At 42.0% G+C, this 24,918-nt stretch overlaps 1 protein-coding gene and 1 long non-coding RNA gene across 5 annotated transcripts in view; one reads left to right on the forward strand and one right to left on the reverse strand.

Annotated features, from left to right (window-relative positions):
- ptprk (protein tyrosine phosphatase receptor type K) overlaps nucleotides 1-24,918 on the forward strand; it is a 153,008-nt gene that overhangs the window by 44,735 nt on the left and 83,355 nt on the right. For all 4 annotated transcript variants that reach the window (XM_034699506.1, XM_034699508.1, XM_034699509.1 and 1 more), the window contains one exon: nucleotides 20,753-20,869. In XM_034699506.1, coding sequence (XP_034555397.1) covers nucleotides 20,753-20,869 — 117 coding nt within the window. The remainder of the gene's footprint in view (nucleotides 1-20,752; nucleotides 20,870-24,918) is intronic.
- Nucleotides 8,547-23,376, reverse strand: LOC117824113. Its single transcript, XR_004633531.1, has 3 exons — nucleotides 23,351-23,376; nucleotides 22,394-22,480; nucleotides 8,547-9,394 (listed from the first exon to the last, which is right to left on the reverse strand). It is a non-coding gene; the product is annotated as an uncharacterized LOC117824113 (long non-coding RNA).

Consider the following 24,918-nt stretch of genomic DNA (forward strand, 5'->3'; position numbering starts at 1 on the left):
TTTTGGCAGCTTTGGCAGCATATTTACCGCTGCACTGCACTGGACTGATTTTGATACCAACACATTGGTGTAGTGCAACAATTGCAGTCAAATATTAGATTCACCTAGGGCTGGGCGATAATTCAATAACAATAATTAATCTTCAACTTTCACGAAGGACAGAAGATCTGCCTTTAAATTCAAATGAAATAATGATTTGATATTTATCGGGATAATTGTTGATATTGACTGATATGAGATGTTTTATCGTGATAACATCATTTTCAATATCGCCCAGCTCTAGATTCACCAAGTGTTCTTCGGAGTAAATTTACTGATAGTTGTTACTATTTGCCAGGAGGCTAAAGGCCCGTCTCGACTCCACCTCTTTAGCCGGCATTTACATTATGGCAACTTCATAACGCCTCTTCAGAAACCACTGGGTGATGTCACAGAGACTATGCCTGTGTTCAGTACAGTCTCTGGTTTTTAATGAGGCATGTATCAGTCAAAGAACAGCTTATAGTATGTTTTTAAAGATCTCAACTTTTGAGCCTCTACGAGGTATCTAAAATTAGTTCTGAATGGTTGCATGCAGGCCAACAGTGGAGGCAGATTCTTGAAAGTGATTCTCAAAGTAGGATCAGGAGAACCTCCAGAATCTTTGACGGAGTTTCTGAGAAACTCCAACCATTTATGTTCACTACAAATTGATTTATAAGCAACACAATAGTTAAATGTGACTGTTTCTTTGACTTTTAATAACATCTCATGAAAAACTCCTGTTTGATGGATGAGCTCAGGATGAATCTTGTTAAGTAGGGGTCTGTGTGCAGCCAAATTTCCATTGTTGATGGGAGAAAGCTTGAGAACCAGTGATCTTAAGAGTGTTATTATGAAGCCAAATCAATCACAGCAAGACTTTAGATGAAGGGTCGAATATGAACAAAGAAACTGATTCCCCAACTCTGATAAACACCTAAAAAGGTCTGCTTATGTTGTTTTATTCGTTTGTTTTGAACTACAATGATCAACTGCTCATGGCTGACCTCTTTTAATCACAGCGCCATATTTCCAGATGTTAGCAATTAACTTGATGAGAGCCGTTTTATCATAACTCAAAGCAATGACGTCCAAAAACTACAAAGACAACACCCAGGTCGCACGAAACAGAACTCCAGTTCAAGAGAAACCTGGCTTTTGAAGTTAACCCACAACCACAGAGCAAACACAACTGTAAATACTGTCTCATGTTGTTTTACATATACACCAACATTCCTGGCACTCGTGACATCCAGCTATGGTTTTTATTTATGCCTGTTATCACTGCAGACATAGCTCGCCCCCCCCAGCACAGCCTCCATCCTGACGGGCTCACAGAATGTGTAATGTATGTTTAGCTCTGCAGACAGCCTCAGTACGAAGTGCTTTGCTTGTTGTCTGGCCTGCTTGCGTGTTATTCCCACTTGTATGTTATTCCCTTTGTTTGGGTCTCTATGGTTTCCACTGCTGCGTAATGTGCTCTTTTTTCTGCGCTGGCAGAGAAAAGTAAATTTCCTCCAGGACAGTAAATGCTATCGTGAGGTATCTTTTGTTGTTCGACAGAACTGTGTCACAACTGCAGATAAAAGCGCTTCTTTGACACATTACTTTTTTTCTATTTGAGATATTTTTTCTGTATTTGATTTTTATTGCTTTCAGAAGTCCCAGAAACGTTTTCCAATTGTTATTTTCGGCCCCTTTCCTCCTTTGAAGTTTGGTTGTTCTGTCGTTTTTTTTATGTGTTTATTTGTTTTCTGTCTTTTTTCACTCCCTCTCTGCGTCTCTGTCGGTCTCTCCAGTATTAGTGCTGTTTCAGGTTGTTCTTTGTGTGTCGGTGTGGAGAACTGCTTTTTGTCCGACAGGCTGAACAACAGAAGTGCTTCTGCTGCACAAACAGAGGATAGAGTAAATCCGAGCCGCCAGTCGGATGGTCAGTAAATCAGTCAGGCAGCCTTTGAACCGGCTTGCTGGACAATTGGAGGAGTCAGCCGGGCAGTTCGGCGTGTCACCAGCCTCTGTGCTGACTCGCTAAGCGAGCTGCTTCAGATTTAACCTGCTTTAAGCTCTCGAGCAGGATTTTTCCTCTCTAAACTCACTCTCTTTTCCTTCTTCTCTCTCCCTCCTTTTTGTTTTCTGGAAATTTCCCTCATTCCCTCTCCCCTCCATCTGGCCTTACTTACCTTGTGTGTCTGTTTGAGAGTGTGTGTGCATGTGTGCGTATGTCTCTGGGGGTTTGTGTTTAATGTGTGTTTGTTCTGCTCTTATCTCGTCCACACCAGACCTGCTTTCCAGTCCAAAACCACAACTGTGCCCCGATTGGCTCAGAAACAAACTGCCTCTTGTCTGCTCTGTGATTGGCCCGTTCAAATCCCCTACAACGGCTGGAGCATTATTTGATTGTATTCTCCTGGTAATTTATCAGTTAGATATCAGGGAACATGATGAATGGGTCAGTGTCTCAAAGTAAAGAAGCTTTCTGTCTCCGGTGGCGTGTGGGTACACACAGGTGTGCTGCTCGCTGCTCTGCCCAAATAGAGCCCACCAACTGCTAGCAATCATCCTGACCTCATTCTGTCCAGTATTGATCCCTTTGCAGTCCAGACTCCCTTTGTATGACTCAATGAGACTCATCCATCCACCCTCTTTCACAGTGTGGGAGCACTCAAACAAAACATGTATCTGTAATGCCTCAATTTTAGGACTTTGAGTATGACGTATTGGTCTGTGGCCTTGAGCTTCAACATATGACTACCAGAGTACCACCCTAGCAACAGTTTGGCAAGTGCAGGCTGTAATATATATGAAACATCAAATTTAAGCTTCTCTTTTGACAAAATAAAAGCCAAACTAACCTTATGAAATAACCTGTATCAAGTCAGATTTCAAATATCCTTTATTTGTGCATTATTTGTGAAAGGAAGAGCGTATAAAGAATGAGTGGTTATGCAAATTTGAACGCCGACAGGGTGAGAACGACCCTAACACTGACGGCCAAATTCCACCAGATCCATGTCCGGTCCATCTTCGATACCGTCACAGCACCAGATCTGATAGATTTCTATTCTAGTCAATCTGTTAACTCCATCTGGATCCACTCTGTTGCGTATCCGGCTGCGTCTCTGACCTGGCAGGTCAGAACGCAATGGATCAGATACACAAGACTTCTATTTTCGCTAGATGCCGGAGCATGACGCATCAATTCAGCACAGAGCAAAATCAGAACATCCGGTTAATTTCAGAATAAAAAACTCATTTTGAACTGAGCCGGGCCTGGAATCATCAAGTCAGAGGTTTTCAGAGGCCAATAAAGACAACATGGATGAGGAGAGGAGGAGGATGATCCTTGATTTAGTTATTGCCGCGTGAAATCCTCCGTCAAATGACTCCAGCTGTCCTGGGGTCTTGCTCTGTGCTGCGTTTCGATAATGCAACCGGTGTGTGTTGATGGACTAGGAGCCGGTCCGCAGCGGATCGGAGACGGACCGGACACAGATCTGGTAAAAGTCCCGTGTCAGAGGTGTTTTTTGGACTGTGGAATTGAAAGGTCCCTCTGATTCCCCAGTTAGTAATGCTCCCATCGCAGTTGATTCCTACCAGCCTGTTTACAGTGCGTTTTAACATTTATATGAACATTTCAAATTCACAATCAAGTTACAATTTATTTGTTCTAAATCAGATTAAACTGAACATTTCTATGATGGTGAAGTAAGATGAGATGAATGAGACTACTTGCCTTCCACTCAGGGCCTTGTAGTTGACACACCTTTAAATATAAGTGAGGCAAATGCTACAACTTTTAACATTGTTGCTATTAGCACTATTAGCGCTGATGGTTTACATATGTGTTAGGGGCCCAGTAGCTCCTCAGGCTGCTCTCATAACTGTGCCCAGTAACTTTAATTGTTACCGACACTCAAGACCAGCCTGAGATGGAAGCGTACATTTTTGCCACAGTGTCAACAGGCAAAGGTGAAATGTGCCGGACTCCTTTCTACGTATTGACTTGACACGACGTGAGTGATCAGGTTGTTCTGTCATCACCTTTGCTCTTGAGAATGAATCAGCGTTGTTGCGTGGTTTAAGCCACATTAGGAACGATCTCACAAGCATGACACGTTTTTGGACTTTTTAAAACATGCAAGAGAATAACCGCTTCGTTATGGTTCACAGTTGCAGTTTAGTTATGCTCAGGCTCTAAAACTACTGATGAGATCAGGAAGAAGACCATAGTTAAGGTTTAAAGAAGAGTAACTCAAAAGGCGGCCCACTTTGTAAAAGAAGACAACATTCAATATTTATTCTCACGCAGGAATCAAAGCCACATTGCCCTGAATCTCCTCCCTGACAGACTTTTGCACCCTTCCTTCTTCATCTCCCGACTTCTCCAGCTCAGTAAAGCTTCATATTTTGACATGCTGAACCACTGAACAAGCTGCTGCTCTGATTCGGAAATGAGAAGGGGGCTGGACTCTCCGATCACTCGAATGATATTTACATGCCTGGCGAAGAGATCCGCAATAAAATATTAATTACTCCCCAGATTTTTCCCACTTTGAGTCATAATCCGGTTAAAGTTTACTCGAGCTGAGTGTCTGCTCTGAGTCAGCCAGTCAGCATTTTTGAGGTCAAGTGTGCGATGAAGGGTGGAGAGAAGCAGCCAGTTGGGACATGTTGTTTGGGGATTTTACTTAAAAGAAAAATACCAGCTGTGCTCTCAGATGTGAGGCGGGCTGAGTGCCGTCTAAGGGCTCCATAATTACTCCCCCCTGACTCGTTCAGAGTGACATACACTGATACAGGATCTGATCCTGTGGATGCTTTATGGGTTTGAGTTGCAGTGACGATAGAAGCCAACAATGTCTGGAGTCATCTTAACACTTAATTGAGACCATAAAACTTCTCTGTCCGTTTCAGTTCAGCCCAACAGGGAGGGAAGTTGACCTGCCAACTTTGACGAAAAGCTGAAGTGTGTCAGTGATCACACACACCACTATATTTTCAAGTGAATTGTTAAAATGGCACTTCTGGTACCAGACTGTATTGTCACGCAGTCTGACAGAGACAGAATGAAAGGGGTGGACAAGGAGATGGCAAACATAGAAGTGGGTGTGGGGCGAGGGAAACGGGTGAGCAAACACACAAAAAGAGGAGAGGAGAGAAGGGGAGGAGAGGTTCAGTTTTCCAGAGAAAGAGTGAAACTGGACTCCCTGTGGGGGTTGCGGGTGAACTCGTTCACAGACCGCATGAAGGGGGGAGGGAGGGAGCTAAAGTGGAGGTGAGGAGGGTTTCCCAATTTTTCTTTGTGAACGACAATCTCTCTCTACTCTCTCTCTCTCTTTCTATCATCCCCCTCCTTTTCTCCTCTCCGCTCTTTCCCTGCCTTATCTTTAAGACAGTCAGTCCGTCAGCCGGCATGTGAAGTTGCTTTAAATGTCAGCATTTGAATAGTAATAGAGATTAACGGCGGAGAGATAGACAGACTGTAAGAGGGAGACAGGGAAGGCACAGGAGAGAGGTGAATGTCATAAAGATAGCGTCGATGGAAGGTTTGGACCCCTGCTAGCTGTGCTAACAGTTATCTTTGGACACACATACACACACAGACACACAGACACACAGACAGACAGACACACACACACACACACACACACACACACACACACACACACACACACACACACACACACACTGCACTGATTACGGAAACTAGAATAATAAAGACGGATGTGGTGAAAGGAAATGCTCCCATGGAGGTGTGATGAATTTAAGGTTTTGACTGTCAACAGGTCATTAAGGCTGTTCAAATACATCACTACCATGAGGAATTTGAGCTTCATCATGCTGTTAATGCATTCAGTCTGAGCACCAAGAGATAAACTGATAAACACAACATTAACAGAGAAACTAACGTGAACTAAAACTGTCTTATTTTCTCTGCTATACAAAATTAAAAAACGCTGATCTTTTGGTTTAGTCTATTTGAGGATGTTGTCTTGATTCAGAGATCTTCAAACAGACAAACATTCAGAGTATCGGCTGATATTTGCCCTGTGGACAGGCATCAGCCCGTCTGCAGATAATATACCATGCAGCGATGTTGGTATCTGCATCATATCACATCTTATCTTTATCTTAATCACATCAATTTAATACTGGCAGTAGTACACCTACCTGCTGATTCACAGAAGAGGTTTTTCATTGGTCGGAAAAGGTCACCTGTTGGACAAACTCTGTTTTGGTCAAAGCTGAATGAAAATGTCACCAGAGTGAGAGTTTAATCTCAGAGAAAGATCAGCGACTTGCAGTTTTTAAGTCACGTTCTAGCAACTTATCAAGAAGAGAGACTTCAATAAAGTTAAATTCACCAAATTCAATAACTAATTTAAAAAACAGACGTGTAGAATTACAAAGAAGTAATGCAAAACACCGGTATTAGAATTGGCTTTGAGCTATGTTATCATTTCAAACATCAGTATTGGTAGCGGCCTAGATTCTCACAAACAGTGCATCTCTGTGTAACGCTCATCAGTGATCCAATAATATCATGGCAAAGTAAATATATAAGTCCTTATCACCCCGTTCAACACATGCTTTTAATTTGAAATTCCCTTCACCCATCACCAGATTGAGAACATGCACTGTGCCTGTACTCGCTCTATTGTATTTAATATAGGTGTAGTCCAATATTCATCTGTGTGCCCATTTAATTCTTTATATTATGACGGGGCTGATTTTGTGATATTAGCCTTGAGCTAAAAATTGATAAAGCCTCATGTGACAGAAATTTTAATTTAAACTTCCTTCGAACTTCGAATGTCAACCAGATATCCTCTTAGCCCCCCAACACAGATCGGCGTGTGCAGTCATGATAGTGCCGGACTCATAACCAATTGGAGGATGTAGTGGGGGCTGCCCCTTAACCAATCAGGACAGACGATTGGAGATTAGCTCTGATTGGTCGGTCATAACGGGAACGAGGGGAATAATAACATTGCTTGATACAAAGGCATTGGAAAACGCAGAGATTTTGCAATAGTCTCAAATTACTCCACTTACTGATGAGTACTGATTGGCATTATGACCTTTTCTCCAAACCCAGCCGAAAAAAACACCAAGCTCTTACTTTCCCAGCTTTAATCAATTCTACATGAATGTTACCGCTGTTGGTTTTCACAAAACATTCCTCTCCAGAGCTCTGGAAAAAGCGACATTACACCCTCTTTCTACTCTATAGTTGACGCAACCCGTCTGAAACGAGCGAGGGAGAATATTCCCCCTCTCAGATTGCACCTTTTAATGATAAGGTTGCCATGTGGAACCAAACAGTTTGTCAGAAAAGAGCCACTGTAGCATCAAAAGACGGCTCCTCACACCACATCCCACTTCCTGCTTCTGTTGTGTCGTGTGACAGTGACGCTGTGATGGCAGGTCATTAGTACATCGTTCACGCCTCATTGTCTGCTGATGGGGCTTTTTGTTTGCGGTTGTCCAAGCATGGACGTGTTCTCAGGTACCACTTGCAACTTATTTCAGCGTCATCAGGACAAAGACGATTGCCACGTTCTACAAGGCAGTTTTTTTTGGCTCACAATTTTAATAAAGAAGCACCAAAAATAGGAGTGTTTCTTTAAAAATCCTGACTCTGTGAGGTTTCATTGTTAGAATTATTTTTACCCGAACATGTTGGTCAATGAAACGCCGCCGTACAGCGATGGAGGTCATTGGCGTTCTTCCTCCGGGGAGCTTGTAAGAGCGAATAAAGGTTTTGTTGGAAATAGTGCGGTGCTTGAAAAGTGCTTGAGTCTGAATTTGAATTGAAAAGCCGCATTAACCCCAAGAGAGGAGCGGCAGATAGTCAGGGGGGTGGAAGGACAGAGAGGCTCCTCACAGAAGGAAAAAAACACACATTTCTGTTTTACTGTTAGTGTCAATGAAAACTCCTGAATCAGCTGAACACACACACACACACTCAAGCACGCACACACACACATGCACACGTCTCAGATTCAATTACAGCATTGTGAGATGAAGGAGAAATTCTTCAGCCTTCAGCACTTCCAATTAAACTACCGCTCTGAGTGTGTGTGTGCACCGAGAGTGTCAGTGTGTGTGATTGCGCGTGCCAGTGTGTATGTTTAACAGGCGAGGTGTGTGTGTGTAAATGGGTCCTGGCTTTGATGGCGTTGCGCTGCGCTGCAAGGGCCACTGAGGCGTGACGAGTGAGCGTTTGTGTGTATGTATGTGTGTGTGTGTGTGTGTGTGTGTGTGTGTGTGTGTGTGTGTGTGTGTGTGTGTGTGTGTGTGTGTGTGTGTGTGTGTGTGTGTGTGTGTGTGTGTGTGTGTGTGTGTGTGTGTGTGTGTGTGTGTGTGTGAGCCTCTCTGATGTCACCTTGTATCATTTCAGGCTAATTTCACCTATTCTCAGAGCGGGGAAGAGAGAACAAGAGGCAGAGAGAGGGAACAAAAAGTAGGGAGGACTCAGAGAGAGTGAATGATAAGGTACAACTTTATTAGTGTCCTTGAGGCGTCGGTGATGTGCTCACACACACAAATGAAATACAACAAATACAACAACAGGAGTGCAGAGAATCATATTAAACCAGCCGAGCAATGTCAAGAGGGCATTGTATAGGAGTACTATGAAGTCCATAACACAGTGTATTGCATAAATTGAGTGAAACAGCCAGTTTTTCATTATTTTTGCATTAATTCCTCTCCTCCCTCGTCTTCTCTTTCCCTTTTTTTCCAACTTTTTCATCCAGTTGAGCCAAAAACTAAACCGTTTAAATGATTTACTACTTTGTAACGTCCCACAAATCCACATTGGATTAGGAATCCGGGTCAATTATGAACTGGACTCAGACAAAATTGCGGCGATTCGGATGGAAACGGTATTACTGCTGGTTGGAATTGGATTTTAATGACTTAAATGTAATTATTGTCCTTGGAAGTTTTTCCATTTGCAAAGTGGAGCTTCCCTGTTCCTCTTCTCTTCCTTTTTCTTTTTCCTTTATGTTGCAAAACCACCAAACTAAAAAGATATCAGTCCTCCTTGAAGTTGGTATAAATACAGGAAACGATGGAGAGACAGGAATGAGACACAAGACGAGAGGTGACTGAAACAGAAAAGTTTGCATACAGGGTCATAGTAATACCGTGTTACTCAAAAGGCTTTCAGGCATTGGCCGAAAATCTATTTCCTTCTCTCCTTCTGTTCCTCGTTCTCTTTCTCCCCATTTTCTCCTCCTCTCCACTGCTCCATTTCTTGGAACTCCTCCCTCCTGTTTCACCCTCTTCCACTCATCCTGTCTTATCTGCTCTCCGGTGATGATATCTCCTCCCGCAGACTGAAACGGAGCTCTGCCGATAAATACTAGACAGAAAGACGGAGAGAAAAAAAAGTGTATGTTCAGGGAGAATGTGTGTTGTTTGGGTGACAAAGCGAGTCCTCCACATTCCTGAGCAGATTTATTCGGTTTGGTCTCGGCTTGAGATCAGGGTCAAGATGAGATGATGTTCTCAGCCTACCTTTGGGGAAGTAACAGTAATCTGATAGACTCCTATGTATGTTAAACTGTAAAACATGTAAGGACTTGAAGGAAATTTATTCCAGTGAACATAAGTGGATACATAGGTTAGTACTTCAAGGTATTTTTCACGGCCACTTTAGAACTTTTAAACACAAATTCTTCCACCTTGAAGTCTTTGTCTTCAACAGATGTGCCAAACATATTTTATTCAACTTATTGAACTAAATATAAGAAAAATAAATGAATTAAAAATGTGATAAATGTGAGATAACAGTATTAGATTGTAATTGATTAGTGCTATACACTCATAAACAGACCAAGCAAAGCCCATGCGGAAGTGTTATAAACTGCAATTCATTGAGCATCCACTTGAGGTTGGCTGCATAAACACCAGAAACCACATACACACCAATTCAAAAAAGACGATCTTTGTAGCATATAATAAACATGTTTACAGCCTGGTTCAAAAAACCACTTAGTTCTGAAGAGATTATTTCTCTGTCAGCACCATAGACTGTATAGAATATTGACGTAGTATCCGTGACGTCACCCATCTGTTTCTGAAGCGCTGTTTTAAGGCCAATCGTCGTTGGCAGCCATATTGCTGCTGTCGAGCGATTGTGACGAATAGAGGCGGGCTTTGAGCCTCCTAGCCAACAGCTACAGTGTTCCAGCCTGCCAATCAAGTCAGCTGTGCCTCTCATTGGAAGACTCGTAATCTTGATATCATCGGAATTACCGCGTTAGAAAAAAATTCACTCCCCTACAGTGCGTGCCGATCAAGAAATGAGCTATCCAGATTACACTTGTTTTTTGAATTGGTGTGTATGTGGTTTCCGGTACTTCTTTAGCCAGCCTCAAGTGGATCCTCGATGAACTGCAGATTTTAGCACTTCTGCGTTGGACTCATTTTTAGACCAAAGGTTGCCGCTTGATCGGCACACACTGTGGGGGGATGGATTTTTTTTATAACGCGACAGTTTAGAAGATATTAAGATTCCAAGCTTTGCCCATTTAAGGAGATGACTGTAGCTGTTGGCTAGGAGGCTCAAAGCCCGCCTCTTTACCTCACACTAGCTCGACAGCAATTTGGTTGAGTTCAGCATTTCCAATATGGCTCCCGACGACGATCGGCTTCAAAACAGCGCTTCAGAAACAGATGGGTAATGTCACAGATACTACGTGCATTATCTTTTACAGTCTATGATTATAAATCTCTTTTAATCTCTTTAATGTAAACTATGAACATATCTGGTCAAATGATGAAAAGTAAGAAAATGATAAAAACAATGACTTTGACTGTCAGTGTGTGAAAGACAACTCATTCAAACTTTACAGCCAGTATTGCATGGCACTAAAACTACTGATGAGATCAGGAAGAAGACCATAGTTAAGGTTTAAAGAAGAGTAAGTCATTGCATGTGGACAGCCAGGGCTAAGCACTGTGGGATAAAAAGAGTGATACTTGAACACTCACACACTTTGGTCTCATACAAGTCATGCTGACATGATCTCCAGTCGATGAACTTGCATATCGTTCATATCTGCCGTTACGTTCCTGCATATCTTACATGCAGAGCTCCGTGACCTCATGTCTTTCATAAAGTATGCATGCCTGAAAGTATTCATCCTCTCTTCATTTCAAAGCACGGTGCACACACTCCAGCACACATAGAACAGATCCATCTGAGTAAAACTCTGTCTGTGATTTCCAGCACAGAGCATGTTGTTAAATAGCACCAAAGGACATGAGTTCATGTGGATTGCTCTAGTGCACAGTTTTACAGAGCAGTTCACTGATCTGTTCCCATTATTTCTGCAATAATTCAGCACGTTTTTCTCTTCAAATGTCAGCTTGTTATATGTAAGGCAGATTTATCTCCTCCTGCCACACTCACTGGTTTGTCTCTTCATTTGTGAGCATCGTGCGTTTGTTTTCGTCTTCCTTTGTAATGAGTGTTTGCTGATTTCATGCAGTGGGAGATGCCTAGAAGCTTCACTTTGAACTCTGATTTAATCAATTTACTTTTTGACTTTGTGCGCTGATGTATTTTATTACTCGGCTCTTAGCTTAATACAGTGGGTGCTTACATCTTGATATGACACAGAGTTGAAGTCTGACTTCAATCAGATTCCCTTCCATGAATCCTTTATTTGAACCTAACCTTAATCATGTCTTTTTAATTTCATACTGACAGAGCTCAGTGCGTTAGCTGTTTCTGCTGCACTGAGAGATCTCGTATATGAAACACAGGTTAGGAGCATTTAGCTTACACAATCTCAACTCAACTCATTTTATTTATATAGCACCTTTCATACATTCAAGCATGCAGCCCAAAGTGCTTCACAAAAGAACAACAGATAAAATGATACAAGGCTTAAACAAGATAGAGGAACAATAAATAAAATAGAAATAAATACCATTAAAAAATTAAAAAAAGAAGATAGAATAAAAATTAATTAATTAAAAATGATGCTAAAACAATGGTCATGGAATAATTAAAAGTAATAATGCAGCCCAGGACTAATAGGAAACTACTCCAAGTTAAAAGCCAGATTAAAAAGTTAAGTCTGAAGTTTCCTTTTGAAAACACTCAGAGAGCTTGGTGCTTTAAAGTCAAGAGGCAGAGGGTCCACAGTTTTTGTGCATAAACACAGAAAGCTCTCCAGCCAGCGCTTGTGAGGGCCACATGAGGAACATTTAACGCTCCTGTTATGTTGCGGGTCAAATTGACCCTTGTTAATGTTAAGAAAAAAAGGAAAAATGTTCAGTATTTTTTTGCTATGAAACTTACAACATATAAATGAAAATGGTTAGATCCTGGTTGTGGGTCAATTTGACCCAGTAGTCAAAGTGGAGGTTAAAAGGGGACAGAAGTGTCAAATACTAAATGTTTCTTTGCAACTGTGTTCATAAAAAAACGAGTAAGTTATCTTCATTGAAGCATGATCTGTGCAAATTAAAGAACGCCATTGCACTAAATATTGATTTAAATGGTTAGTAATGGAGTTAATAATGAGATAAAAAAAAAGTTTATTGTTTTTTTTTTCAGTTCTTACACTTTTGGTATTAAATATACCCCGGGTCAAGTTGACCCAGGAACATTTTTGCTGTCCCTGAGAAACAAACATAACAGGATGGTTAAAAGGGAAGCATTTGAGGACCTCAGTGATCGAGCTGGAACTTAAAATGACAGGAGATCAGTGATGTGTGAAGGAGGCTGTTAAGAGCTTTAAAAACAATTAAAAGGACTTTAAAATCAATTATCAATCACAAGCTCTGAATATCCATACTGTCAATCTCTTATGGCTTACTCTCAAGAGGATACTTCTAAGATTTTGAAGTGCTGAATTCAAACATGAGTCAACCAAGTCACCCTACACAACTTTAAAATTATAACTATCTTAATATCTTCATGCATTGAAGAGGCTTAAGTTATTGCAAAGTTGGTTATTCTAGGTGAATGTAAAACCTCAAGGCTATACTAGACAGTAGTGAATCAGTGAAGCTTCTTTCTTTAGAAGAATTCTTTGCACAAGGCCCCAAGTATTGACCAAGCATTTTTTGATCCAATAATCAGACATCTCTTACTCTTAATGGCATTTCTTTGCCATAATAGATTTATAGTAATTGTCTAGAGGAGCAAAAAAAAGAAGCTCAGACCTCTTATTTGATTTAAACGTATCCCAGGGACTTCTATCAGAGCAGACTATAGCTGTTAGATCTGATTTAATACTGCCTATTCTGCAGATCAGTTAGATCAAATTGGAGAACGGGGACGCTAATCACAGCAGCCATTGTTACACATTCCTGCTGTGTTGCCAACTAATAATCTTGATCTGAGCTAATAAGTAAAAATTGAACGTGTTCCCTTCATTTTTTTTTGCCGCCGACCCCCTTAAGGCCGTTTGTGCCCACGTTCCTGAACAGTTTCAGTCAGAGCACTTTTTGTTTGAGTCGCCTCCTGAAGATGGAGGTCAGCGCAAATCACCACAAAATGATTCTGAGTGACGGTGGCAGATGTTGTGTCTGATGCCATTCAACAATCTCTTCGAAAAGACTGCGCCTATCCTGTGTCATAGTGTGTGTGTGTGTGTGTGTGTGTGTGACTGTGTCTGTGTGTGTGTGTGCACCTCTCTCTGCCCTTGAGCCTTTATCAAGTCCTTCTAATTATTTTATTATGCAAATGAGTCGCCATTATTTCATTAGCGAGGCAGCCAATCACAGAAGCTGATTAGGAAGTGATTAGCATGCAGGCGGTTTCTCTCCTGCTCTCTGTGTCCTTGTGAACAGTGTGGAGGGGGGGGGGCAATAATGACCCATCTGGACACACACTTGTGCATACAGTTAGAAAATTGTTTTAGGGATTTGTTGCACAATATGATACTATTAACACTTGTATAATCACAATGTATGTTATGTTTAAAGCTGTAATGGATATTTACATGAGAACATCACATAGCATCCCGTTGAAGTAAAGCAAAAGGAGCGGCACAACAAGGCATCTTAGCTCATTGTTTTGGTTTTACAGGCTCAAGACAACTGCCTGAATGATACTGGATATCAGAGACCAATACGATACATACAAGAAGAACAGATAAGCGGATGATAGTGGATGACGTCACTCTTCAGCATACAAAACAAAGCCTTTCTATCTGGATTGTGCAGTACTTGTATCATATCTCTGACAGCCCCTTATCAAGTCCCATTGAGGCCACAGTATACATCATATCTGTCATGCTCGACTAAAAACCACACAAACTGTCCTTACTGTGTGTAACTGAACCAAGTGGCAAAATGAAGCCATAGCAGGTGTGCAAAAAAACTGTGTGCAGTTCCTCAGGTGTCCACTTGAGGCTGGCTCCAAAAGCCATGGGATCCCCATTAACTCATATTAAAATGTGCAGTTTAAGGGCACTGGTTTAGCCTAGCGGTTATGGCGTGCACCCCAAATTAACCAATGAAATGCCCATTTTTACAGCAGAGGACATCAACAATTTTGGTCTAGATTAGCTTAATGAGTGCTGTAGTCAGCGTTTCCAATATGGCGGCCATGCCAATGAGCGACATCACTAAGATGACATCCATGTTTTGTTTTTTTAAGTTATATTTTGGGGCGTTCTTGCCCTTTAATGGACAGGTCAGCTGAAGATAGAGATAGGAAATGTTGGGAGTAGAGAGTGGGGGAGGACACGCAGTAAATGGTCGAACCTGCGACCTCTGTAACGTGGGCTACAGCCTCTGTATGGGGCGTGTGCTTGGACCGCGAGGCCAACGGTGCCCCGCTATATCCATGTTTTATAGCGTCTATGTACTGAACAGCAGACGGGCAAAGTTGGCGGCTGGCTGGTGAACACAGTGGCTTGTTTACAAAGAAGCAGCCAAGATAGTGCCAACAACAGTTCATGGAAATCAAAACTTGAATAAAAGAAGAGTGGATATTGATTTTTACATTCCTCCAGTCACCTTAAACACAAGCCAAATTATCTCCAGAGTTACTTTGTTTATGCTGGATGTGCTAACAGACAACTATTTGCCTTAACTTTCCATTTAAACCAAATAAATCTGACGTCAGTGCTGTTTCCTGTTTCCTGCTTGTTCCTGCTTCCATCATATGATAATGTAGATAGATAGATGGATGGATGAGAACTGTGTATGACAAGACATGGCTTTTTTTGTAGAGGTAAAATAATCCTTCAAGGTCTGCTCTTGTCATTATTGGCAACAACCACTAGCTGTCAGTTGTGTGTGTACGTGTGTGTGTGTGTATATATGTGTGTGTGTGTAATGGTAAAAGTTGGCAGGACATTGAGGAAAGAGAGAAGTGTTAACTGAGAACGTGGGCGGGTTAGTGTGAGGGTTGTGTGTGTGTAGACGGTTTCACACGTATTTGGTTTCTGCAGACCCCCTTTTCAGCAGAGACGCACACACACACAAGAACACGAACACACAGCTACTTTGTTGAGTATGTTAGCAGCTGAAAGCAGCGAGGGTGTCTATCAGAGGTGTGCAGACGAGAAGAGAGAAACACTCTGTGATTGACAAATGTTCTTTTTAAACCAGTCAGTAAAGCGGAATTTAAAACAAGGACATGTATTTTTCCCACTGCTGAAAAGCCAAGGCGAAATACCTCTTGTACAACAGCACTGTATCAGAGCTGAATGGAACTGCGTGTGTGTGTACACGGTTAAAAGCCCGCTGCACATATTTTAGAAAACGGTGGGTTTAAATCCAATTTTGCTCTTCAGTGTATACCGCTTTCAGTGGCAGAAATTCCACAAAAACCCTTGAAACTAAACAGAGCGTCTGTATATCTTTTGTAGCTTCAGCGAGGTTAAACGAGGCCAAACAAGTGCTGTAGCAGGTAAACCAAGGCTAAGTGCTTCTGCTCTGTCAAAACAAGGGCCCAAACAGTTTATCACTTACAGTAAAACAGAATCTCTTTTGCTTTCTTTAAACTCTATATTCAGAAACACATCAGTGTTTATGCAATATCAAGAGAGGCCGAGCACAAAGCTCCCATCAATGAGAGAAGTACTTTAAACACTATCCGTTTATATTTATAACTGCGCTCCTTTTGAACCAGCATCATACAACTTGCACAACAATCACACCTAAGAGAGGATTCTGATGTATGACAACTGCTTGCCATGAGTCATAGTAAACTGCAAACTCCTGATTAAGAGATTACTTCAAATGATTCCCTCATTGTTAATTAAACAAAGTCGGTAATAAGAGTTAATGCAGTTTGCTGGAAGAGTTGGTCTCTGCTGATCGTGTCCTGTTTGTGTGTAAGTAGTGTTTTCTGATTTACATTTTGGCAGTCGGGGCGCTGTTGGTTAACGGTTTAGTTGCACAACCCATATACAGCGGCTTTAGTCCTCGTCGCAGTGGACTACTGGCCTCTGCAATTAGCTGTATGTCTTCCCCATAGACTATAAATAATGGACGTAGTATCCGTAACATCACCCATCTGTTTCTGAAGCGCTGTTTTAAAGCCAATAGTCAGCGGGAGCCATATTGGAAATGCTGAACGCAACCTAACTGCTGTCGAGCTAGTGTGAGTTAAAGAGGTGGGCTTTGAGCCTCCTCGCCAACACCCACAGTGTTCCTGCCTGTCAATCCAGTCAGTTGTGCCCCTCATCTTCGAAATTGCGCTGTTATGAAAAAATTCAGCCCCCGTACAGTGTGTGCCGATCGAGAAATGAGCTATCCAGACTACACTCGTTTTTTTGTACCAGGCTGCAAAAATGTTTTTTTCTGCTGTAAGATCAGCTGTTTTGAATGGTTGTGTATGTGGTTTCTGTTACTTCTGAAGCCAGCCTCAAGTGGACACTCGATGAACTGCAGTTTTTAACACTTCTGCATTGGCTTCAATTCTCACGGCTGGAGGTTGCTGCTTGTTCTTCCCCCACTCTCTGCTCCCCACACTTCATTTCCCCAAAAAAAGAAATTACTTTTTTAAAAAACAACTAAAAAATACCCAAACATTTTGCCGGTCAACAATCAAATGCATCACTCATCCAAAATCTTATCAAAATAGAAAAAGTTGGTTTCTTGAAAATAAAATTGGTTTCTTCATCCGGCACATAACTGCTGCTGCCGTTTCAGGCATTAGAAATAACTGTAAAGAAGAATTGCGGCTGAAAGGCTGAGAACTCCACACATGGAGCTTTAAGTTCCTTTACATTGTCCTTTTGTGTACTTTGTTTTCACATTCTTCCTCTCTTAGTTGAAATGTCTTCTACTGTTCTGAGAAAATGGAAAACACACTATCCAGTCATCAACAAAGAACATTATATTCAACCTCAAAGCCTGCTCAAGGTTACTCTTAATGTGTGACAGAAACAAACCTACACGCTCCATTGTCCTTGCTCACCACAAATACAAGTCACTCCTCTGAAGATATCTAAAAACACGTATCCACTTATACCTTCCTAAACGTATCGTCTGTGTTTTGCACCGTATTCTAACATGTCATGTGATAAGAGATATTTAGTATGGAGCGTTCTACTGCAGAGTAGTTTGTCAGCTATTGCTTTACATTCACCAGTAAAGAGGTGGCAGGTTCAGTAAATTTCCATAAGCATGCAAATATAGAGGGTCTGACTGTGTGTTGTGTTAGGGTACAGACACTCCTGCAAGAGTCCTTTCACAAACAGTTCTTTCAATTAAGAGAAAAAACAAGGAGAAAGAAAAGATAATGAAATAGCAGCGGAGGATGTGTGGGACAATTTAAAATACGTAAGGGTGTTTCTTGTATACAACAAATCGGATACTATGAATTGGGAATGCACTACTCTGTAATCGTAAGGTAATTATATAATAGTTTGAGCTTTCAGACACACAACCTTTTAAGAGCGCTACTGCAAAGGCCAACCTGTCACCTTCAAAATAAAAGTCCGTGCTTGTATCCATCTGATATGATTTCCCAAAATGCACAGTGCTCAGTTCTCAATACAGGCCGACAATGTCACACAACATCGCCACACTTTGCACCCCGTGATTTGCTCTTTTAACTCACGCAGAGAGACCTACCTTCCAACAAGATGTAAACTGACACACTCTCTGTGGGAGACAGGAAGTCTTGGAGAACACAAACAAACAGCAGCGCTCCTCAGACATGTGGAGTAATATTCCTAAAATCCAATTTGACTGAACAATAGAAGAGTCTGAAGCAGAGACATGCATGTTGTTTGGCTTCACGTCATGCCCTCTACATGTCCCAGTGTTTGTTCCCCTTTATGACTGGAGGTAACTTGCTGTGACAAACACTTAATTGAATCGAATGGGGAGCGAGGTAAAACGCACAAAGAGAGAGGCTGGTTTAAACAACGACCCCGAGAGGGTTGTGAGTCACAGGCAGCCGTGCAGCCGGCAGCTGAAGACAGTTGCTTAGTTTGATGTTAACTTGTTTCTCCTCCGGCACTGGCTGTCACCTCTTGGTATCCCTCTGTAGCAGGGGGCTCAGATCAGCAGGGTATCTGAGGGCCTGTCGTTCTGCTCTCCATCACAGCCGCCGCAGCTCGCTCGAGGACACAGGTAGCAAAGCTGAAGCACTGACTGAATGCTGGGAGATTTATGCTGCTGCCAGTGCTGGTTGCTGATAGTGCTTCATGGTGGCTTGGTCCCGTAAAGCTTCTTTTTTTAGTGTTTTTTTTAATGGTTGTGGACGCAGTAGAAACGGTTACCATGTGAGTCTGGGAGCTGGGATTTGAATGCGACTCACCAGAAAACTAAGGGTGCCAGGAAGCCGAAGAGTTCATTTGCAAGACAGATAAATGAGTTTTTATACATTTTAAAAAAACATTTTTCTTTTTGATATAGATTCCTAATAAAGTTAGGATTTTCAAGATATCTCTGATTAGTAAAGTCATTTTGGACAGTCAAAACCACCCAACCTCAGTTTATTGATCATACCAAAAGCTAGTATTGTTTTTTGAAACATTTTTTAAATTTTTCAGAAGTGAGTTAACTGTTTTTGCAAATTAACTCTTTGTTTGATGAGGAATGCTTCACCTCGCTTTAACTATGCATTTTGATGTCGCCATCAAGTCATTAACTAAAACCTCTAAAAAATGCATGGACCAATTTGTCTCAGACATCTTTGTTGAGGTTAGAGCTGCAATGATAAAATCAATGTCAACTCTTTCCATAATAAACTGATTTTCTTTAACAGAAATTTTTAATATTTGCAGATTAACCTCTAAAGTTTAAGGATCTTTGTTATTAATGACTTTTTTGACATTGAATGAATGGTATGATCAGCTGACCAAACGATTAATCAATTAATCTGTGAAGTTGTATGACTAAAAGTGTAAAAATTTAGCTTTTTTTTAAAGATTAATAAGTGTATAAATCAGTGATTTCCTTTGTTTTTAACTGAAGTAAATGAAGAGTGATTGTACTCTGGACTGCTGCCACTTTTAATGATCATTGACCAAATGATTAATCGATTAATCAGAGAAGTTGTTTGAGCAAAAGTGTCACAATTTCGCTTGTTTTAGCTTCATAAGTGTATAAATCAGTGCTTTCCTTTGTTTTTAACCTAAGTAAATGAAGAGTGATTCGAGTTTGGACTGCTGCCACTTTTAATGATCACTGATCAAATGATTAATCGGTAAAGTTGTTTCAGCAAAAGTATCAAAAGGTTGCTTGTTTTAGCTTCATAAGTGTTTAAATCAGTGCTTTCCTTTGTGTTTAACTAAAGTAAATGAAGAGTGAATAGAGTTTTGAGTGCAGTCCCTTTTAATGATCAGCTGACCAAATGACTAATCAATTAATCAATGAAGTTTCAACAGTGTCAAAATGTTGCTTGTTTTAGCTTCATAAGTGTATTAATCAGTGCTTTCCTTTTGGTATTAACTTTAGTGAATGAAGCGGGATTGTAGTTTGGACTGCTGGGCCTTTTTAATGTTCATTGACCAAATGATTAATCGATTAATCAAGGAAATAATTGAAAGGTTAAGCAACTCTAATAATAGTTATTAGTTGCAGCCAAAGTAAGAACAAAATATCTGTGTCATTTTGTATTTGCACCTTTTATGTGCTATATAAGTTCTACATCAGAAGACTACATGTGAAGATTTTGATCCATGTCGCCAGCTTCTACTTCAGCCAATGTCAAGAAGGACACAGAAGACACATCTCTGTGACCACTAACAGCCAGTGACTTGCATCAGATGGCCATGTGGCTTTTCTTAGCCATCCTCTTCTGGCCATTTTATTAACACAAGCTGCGCGGCACTTGCAGGTCAATGAATCAGATAGCTAGGAGTAGCCAGGATGCTATTTCCATCAGCGATATTGCCAGTACAAGCCACATATCACTGCGACTTGATTATCTCTGGTAGCTGTCGGGGACAAGTGGCGTCTCTCTGTATTAGAGCGACTCGGTGCCACAGGCAGCCAGCTCACACATGGTGGTCCCGGGGCCGTGGTGATGGGCTCAGATGATCAGCTGAAGGCTCTGGTGTTTGAGTCAGAGGTGATCCTGAGTGGCCCTGAGTGATGGCTGTTGGCGCTCGGGCTCCTGGTGGTTTGTTAATGAGCTGAGACACGGTCACGCACAGAAAAACATCAGACAGGGAAGAATCTGAAGTTTCACTGGATCAGACCGGGGAAGAGTCTGTGTTGTATTTTGAATAGATACATTTATGGTATGAGGTCAACTAAATGTTGTTGTTTTTTGTCTTTGCAGGAAGCTGTACGTTTGAAGAGGGCTTCAGTCAGTGTGACTATCAACAAGATCCCTATGATGACTTCGACTGGACGCACACCCAGGAGGTGCCATACATTTCACCAGACCTACCACAAGGTAAGATTTCACTACCTGTAACCTGCTTTCATGGCTGTTTCTGCATCTTGGACATGACAATATCGTAAAAAATGTCAGTTTGTATCAGTTATAATAAAAAATTGATCATAAAATCCAAACATGCACTGCTTCCAACACAAAGGCTGTAGTTTTTATTTTATTTTTGAATTTGTTTCCTTGAGAGAACAATGCCATCAATGCCATCAATGAAAAAATACTACATGCCAAGGTTTTTCATTTTTCATATATTTCCCACTTTCCTTTTATAATTACCCAGCCGTGTAAAATACTTGATTCTGATTGGTCCAAACATCACAACAAATGAATCCTGATGGGACTACTCGACTTTCACGTCGTTGCTCTCCCTGTTGGGATTCTGATTTGCATAACCACTGGTCCATTATACTGTATATTACCTTTAATTCAACCCCCCTTATAGAAAGCAGTTGGGGCCCCTTGTTAGGCCCGGAGCACCCCAGTGGTGCAAAGGCGCGATGGATATACTCCATTTATTTTTTATCATTATTCTCACCAAGCTCCAAATGAATTGCATTTTTGACGGCTTGATTAAGCCTGTAATGCCTCTGCACCACATTCAGACATGCACCACACTCTGGTGTGCACCAGGGTGTTCAGTGCTGCTTGAAGCTATACTCTGCTTTTCAGTTCTATCTAAAAGGGGATTTCAGCCTCCATGAGTATTTTCTTAAACAACTTTAACGGGATGCAAACCCTTTCTCTACCTTGTTATGCCACAAAAGTGAAGTGTGTCAATGTATTGACGTGAGGACCAGTTTTTTGTGTTTCGGTCACATAGAAATGACGACGTGACGTGGCTCGAGAGGGTAGAAAAACAAACTAGTGCCGAGTTGGTTCGCAAGTTGAACAAGCTCTGAACCAGTGCGGGCACCAGCTAGAACCAGAAACTAGAACCAGGTTCGGGTTGGTCGAAAAGGCTGGTTTGGAGCTGGTGCCTAATCTGGAACCAGCTCTTTATGTTTCGACCACCGAAACACCAGAGTAGTACCAACACCTTGCTGGGTTAGAAGAAAGAACATCAGGGGGTAAAAACAGGGTTGTTGTGATGTGGCTCTCTTGTGATCAAAGCAAGCTGGTTCTTAGAAGGTTCTCAGTTGAACTAATTCTGACCTAGCACTGGCACCGGCCCGGAACTAGCACTAGGGTCACTTTGGTGGAAAAGGGGTATTAGGGGTGTTAAAGCAAGAGTTTGAATGCAGGACTTTTGGATCGTTGGAGAATTTGACGTTGCTGTATCAGAATTTTTACTTAAGAGTCTCCTCTCCTCTCCTCTCCTCTCCTCTCCTCTCCTCTCCTCTCCTCTCCTCTCCTCTCCTCTTTAATCAGTTGTTTTTTTCCCCTACAATGATGATGAAGGGGAAATTAAATCTTTCTGCCTGCGGGCTGAGGGTCTAATTAACAGAATATGAGGTCATTAATCAACAGCAGGGAACAGGGAAGGTTGCATACTTTACAATGTTAAAAGCAAAATGTTATAACACTTACCAGCGATGCAGTGTTGACATAGTTGCCAACCACGAGCAGGAATGTTGACTGCTGGGAGAACTATGGCGTTGACCACGAGTGAAGAAACTATGTTGAAATGCATCGATCACTAACATGTTTGAGATAGTTCACTTCTTTCATCTCAGCTTCTTTCAGCTCCTCTCATCTGCCTTCCTTCCTTTCTTCTAGCCTCCTCTAAAATCATCTCTATTTCTCTCATATCCTCTCTTCTCCTCTGGACTTTCTCCCTCTCCTCTCTGGTTTTTCCTTCTTTCCTCTCCTTTCATCTGCTTTTATCTTCTCTCCTTGTCTTCTTAATCTTCCTCTCGCCCAAGTTTGCTCCTTTTAATCCATTAACTCTCGTCCCCTTTCCTGTCTCGCCCTATCCCCTCCTATCTCTCCTAAACTCTTGTCTCCTTACCTTTTCTGTCATGCCCCCAACTAGTCTTGTTTCCTTTTGCTTCCTTTTTCCAAAGTCTTTTCTCCTTTCCTTTCTTTCCTTGTCCCCTTGTCTCCTCTCCTTTTTTTCCCACTCATCTCCTTTATACTTTTCTACCCTGTCAAGTTCTCTCCCCTCTTTTTCGGTGTCCTTGTCTTCTCTTGTCCTCCCTCCCCTCCTCCCCTTCTAATTGCCTTCATCTTCTTTTGATTCCTGTCCTACCCTGTTCCTCCCTTTCCGTCCTACGACCTTGTCTCCTTTCTTTTCATGCCCTGCCTTGCCCTGTCCCATTTTTTCCTCTCCTAAACTTTAGTCTCCTCTCCTTTCCTGTCCTGCCTTGTTCCCTATTTTGCTTTCCTAAATTCTTATGTACTCTGCTCTGTCCCCTCCTTTCCTTTCCTAAACTCTTCTTCCCTTGTTCTATATTCCCTTATTTGTTACCTCTCCTTCTCTCTTCTGCTTTTCCTCTACTCTTGTCTTGTCTCCTTTCCTACCTCCCTCACGTTATCTTCCCTTACCTCCTCTCCTCTCCTCTCCTCATCCTGTGTTGTGGAAGATATGACTTTGTTGCCATGACGATGTAATGCCATTATTTATCTCTCATGCTTATCATCGCGACAACCCAGCCTGGATGACATTTAGAGAAAGGTTCAGTTCAACACCAGCACTTTACAAGTTTTACACAAACACACACACACACACTCCCACACACATCTCCCTCTAAATGTGTGTGTGTGTCCTGCTGTCTGCCACATGTGGTCTTGCATACTTGACAAAAAGGGTCGGGTGCCTTGCCCAATGGTCGACTAACATTTAGTGTTACGAACACAAGGGGTTGTCACTATGCGGCGAGGGCAGAGTTGGCCGTGTGAGGAGGTTAAGTGCGCCGCCCAAGAGCTCAGTGGCCTGAAATTAGCATAGCATTAGCGCCTGTGGAAGCCAGTGGAATGAGCAGGGGGGGCAGGGGATGGCAGGGCAGGTTAATGGAGATTGCTAAAAGGGGGGTTCAGAGTGCTGCCTAAAGGTACGGGGGGGCACTGGGGGGACATTTGAAGTGTTAATTTTGCCAGCAGGGTGCGAGGCGGTGCTGCTTTGGATGGAGCACCATGCTGCTGGAGGGGATTGCAGAATCAGATACATCACTTGGCTAAGTTTCTGGAAGTGGTAGGGAACGGGTTGTGGTTAAGCTGAAATGCCTTGCCTAGGGACACATCGGTAATGCCTATTATTAGAATTGTTTTCTCAGGAAATCCTCGCCACCAGTAATTTAAAGGTACTCCGGTTTGGCTAGCTTCAGTCACCCTGAGGCTACGGCAAGATTTAGAGCACAGGCACTGAAGCTTCTTTACTTTTAACCCCTGAAAACAAAGGGAAACACACCCTCTTTGTTTGAAGGGGAGTTGTTTAGAGTATTTGGCTTCTTTGTGACCTTTGGGACTCAGTTTATTCAGCTGATTAGCAGTTCAGAGGGTTATAAATTGCCAAAGGTAAAGGAGGAAGAAAAGGAGTCATCTTAGGGATTTACGCAGAATCGTTTTAGAGTCATTGGATGGTTCAGCCAACAATTATACTTTTGTTCCTTATAGCCCACATTGATTTTTCACAGTTGCTAATCATCATTTGGTGCTTAAGGCGGTATTGAGTGGGGAGGGATGCTGTGGCAGTTTTCGTAATAGAGATAAAACAATTCTATGTAATCTCTCCGGGGGTTGATGTTGGCACCAGCGAACATGGCAGGGTCTGGATGCTCCACTGGCAGCGCTAGTTGTGCCAGTTGAACATTCATGGACTGGGGCTCTGTGGCTCAGTGGACTAAAGCAGATACTCTTGACTCATAATGTTGTCAGCCAGTACCACTCTAAACCCATTTGGCATGCCATTCTCTTCATCCCTCTTTCCCTATTCCTCTTTCTCTCTCTGCTCTTGTTTTCCACAGTGTACTGTCTAATAAGGGAAGGGGGGGTAAAAAAAAAAAAAAAAAAAAGGCAAAGAAGCTGCAGTGGAGCTGGCTCCTTGTCCCCTGGATGTTTTAATAATGAGAAAATAATGATGGATACGGCAACACAAACTATACTGCCTTAAAATT

Source organism: Notolabrus celidotus, chromosome 13 (genome assembly GCF_009762535.1).
Source record: "Notolabrus celidotus isolate fNotCel1 chromosome 13, fNotCel1.pri, whole genome shotgun sequence".
Lineage (NCBI taxonomy): Eukaryota > Metazoa > Chordata > Actinopteri > Labriformes > Labridae > Notolabrus > Notolabrus celidotus.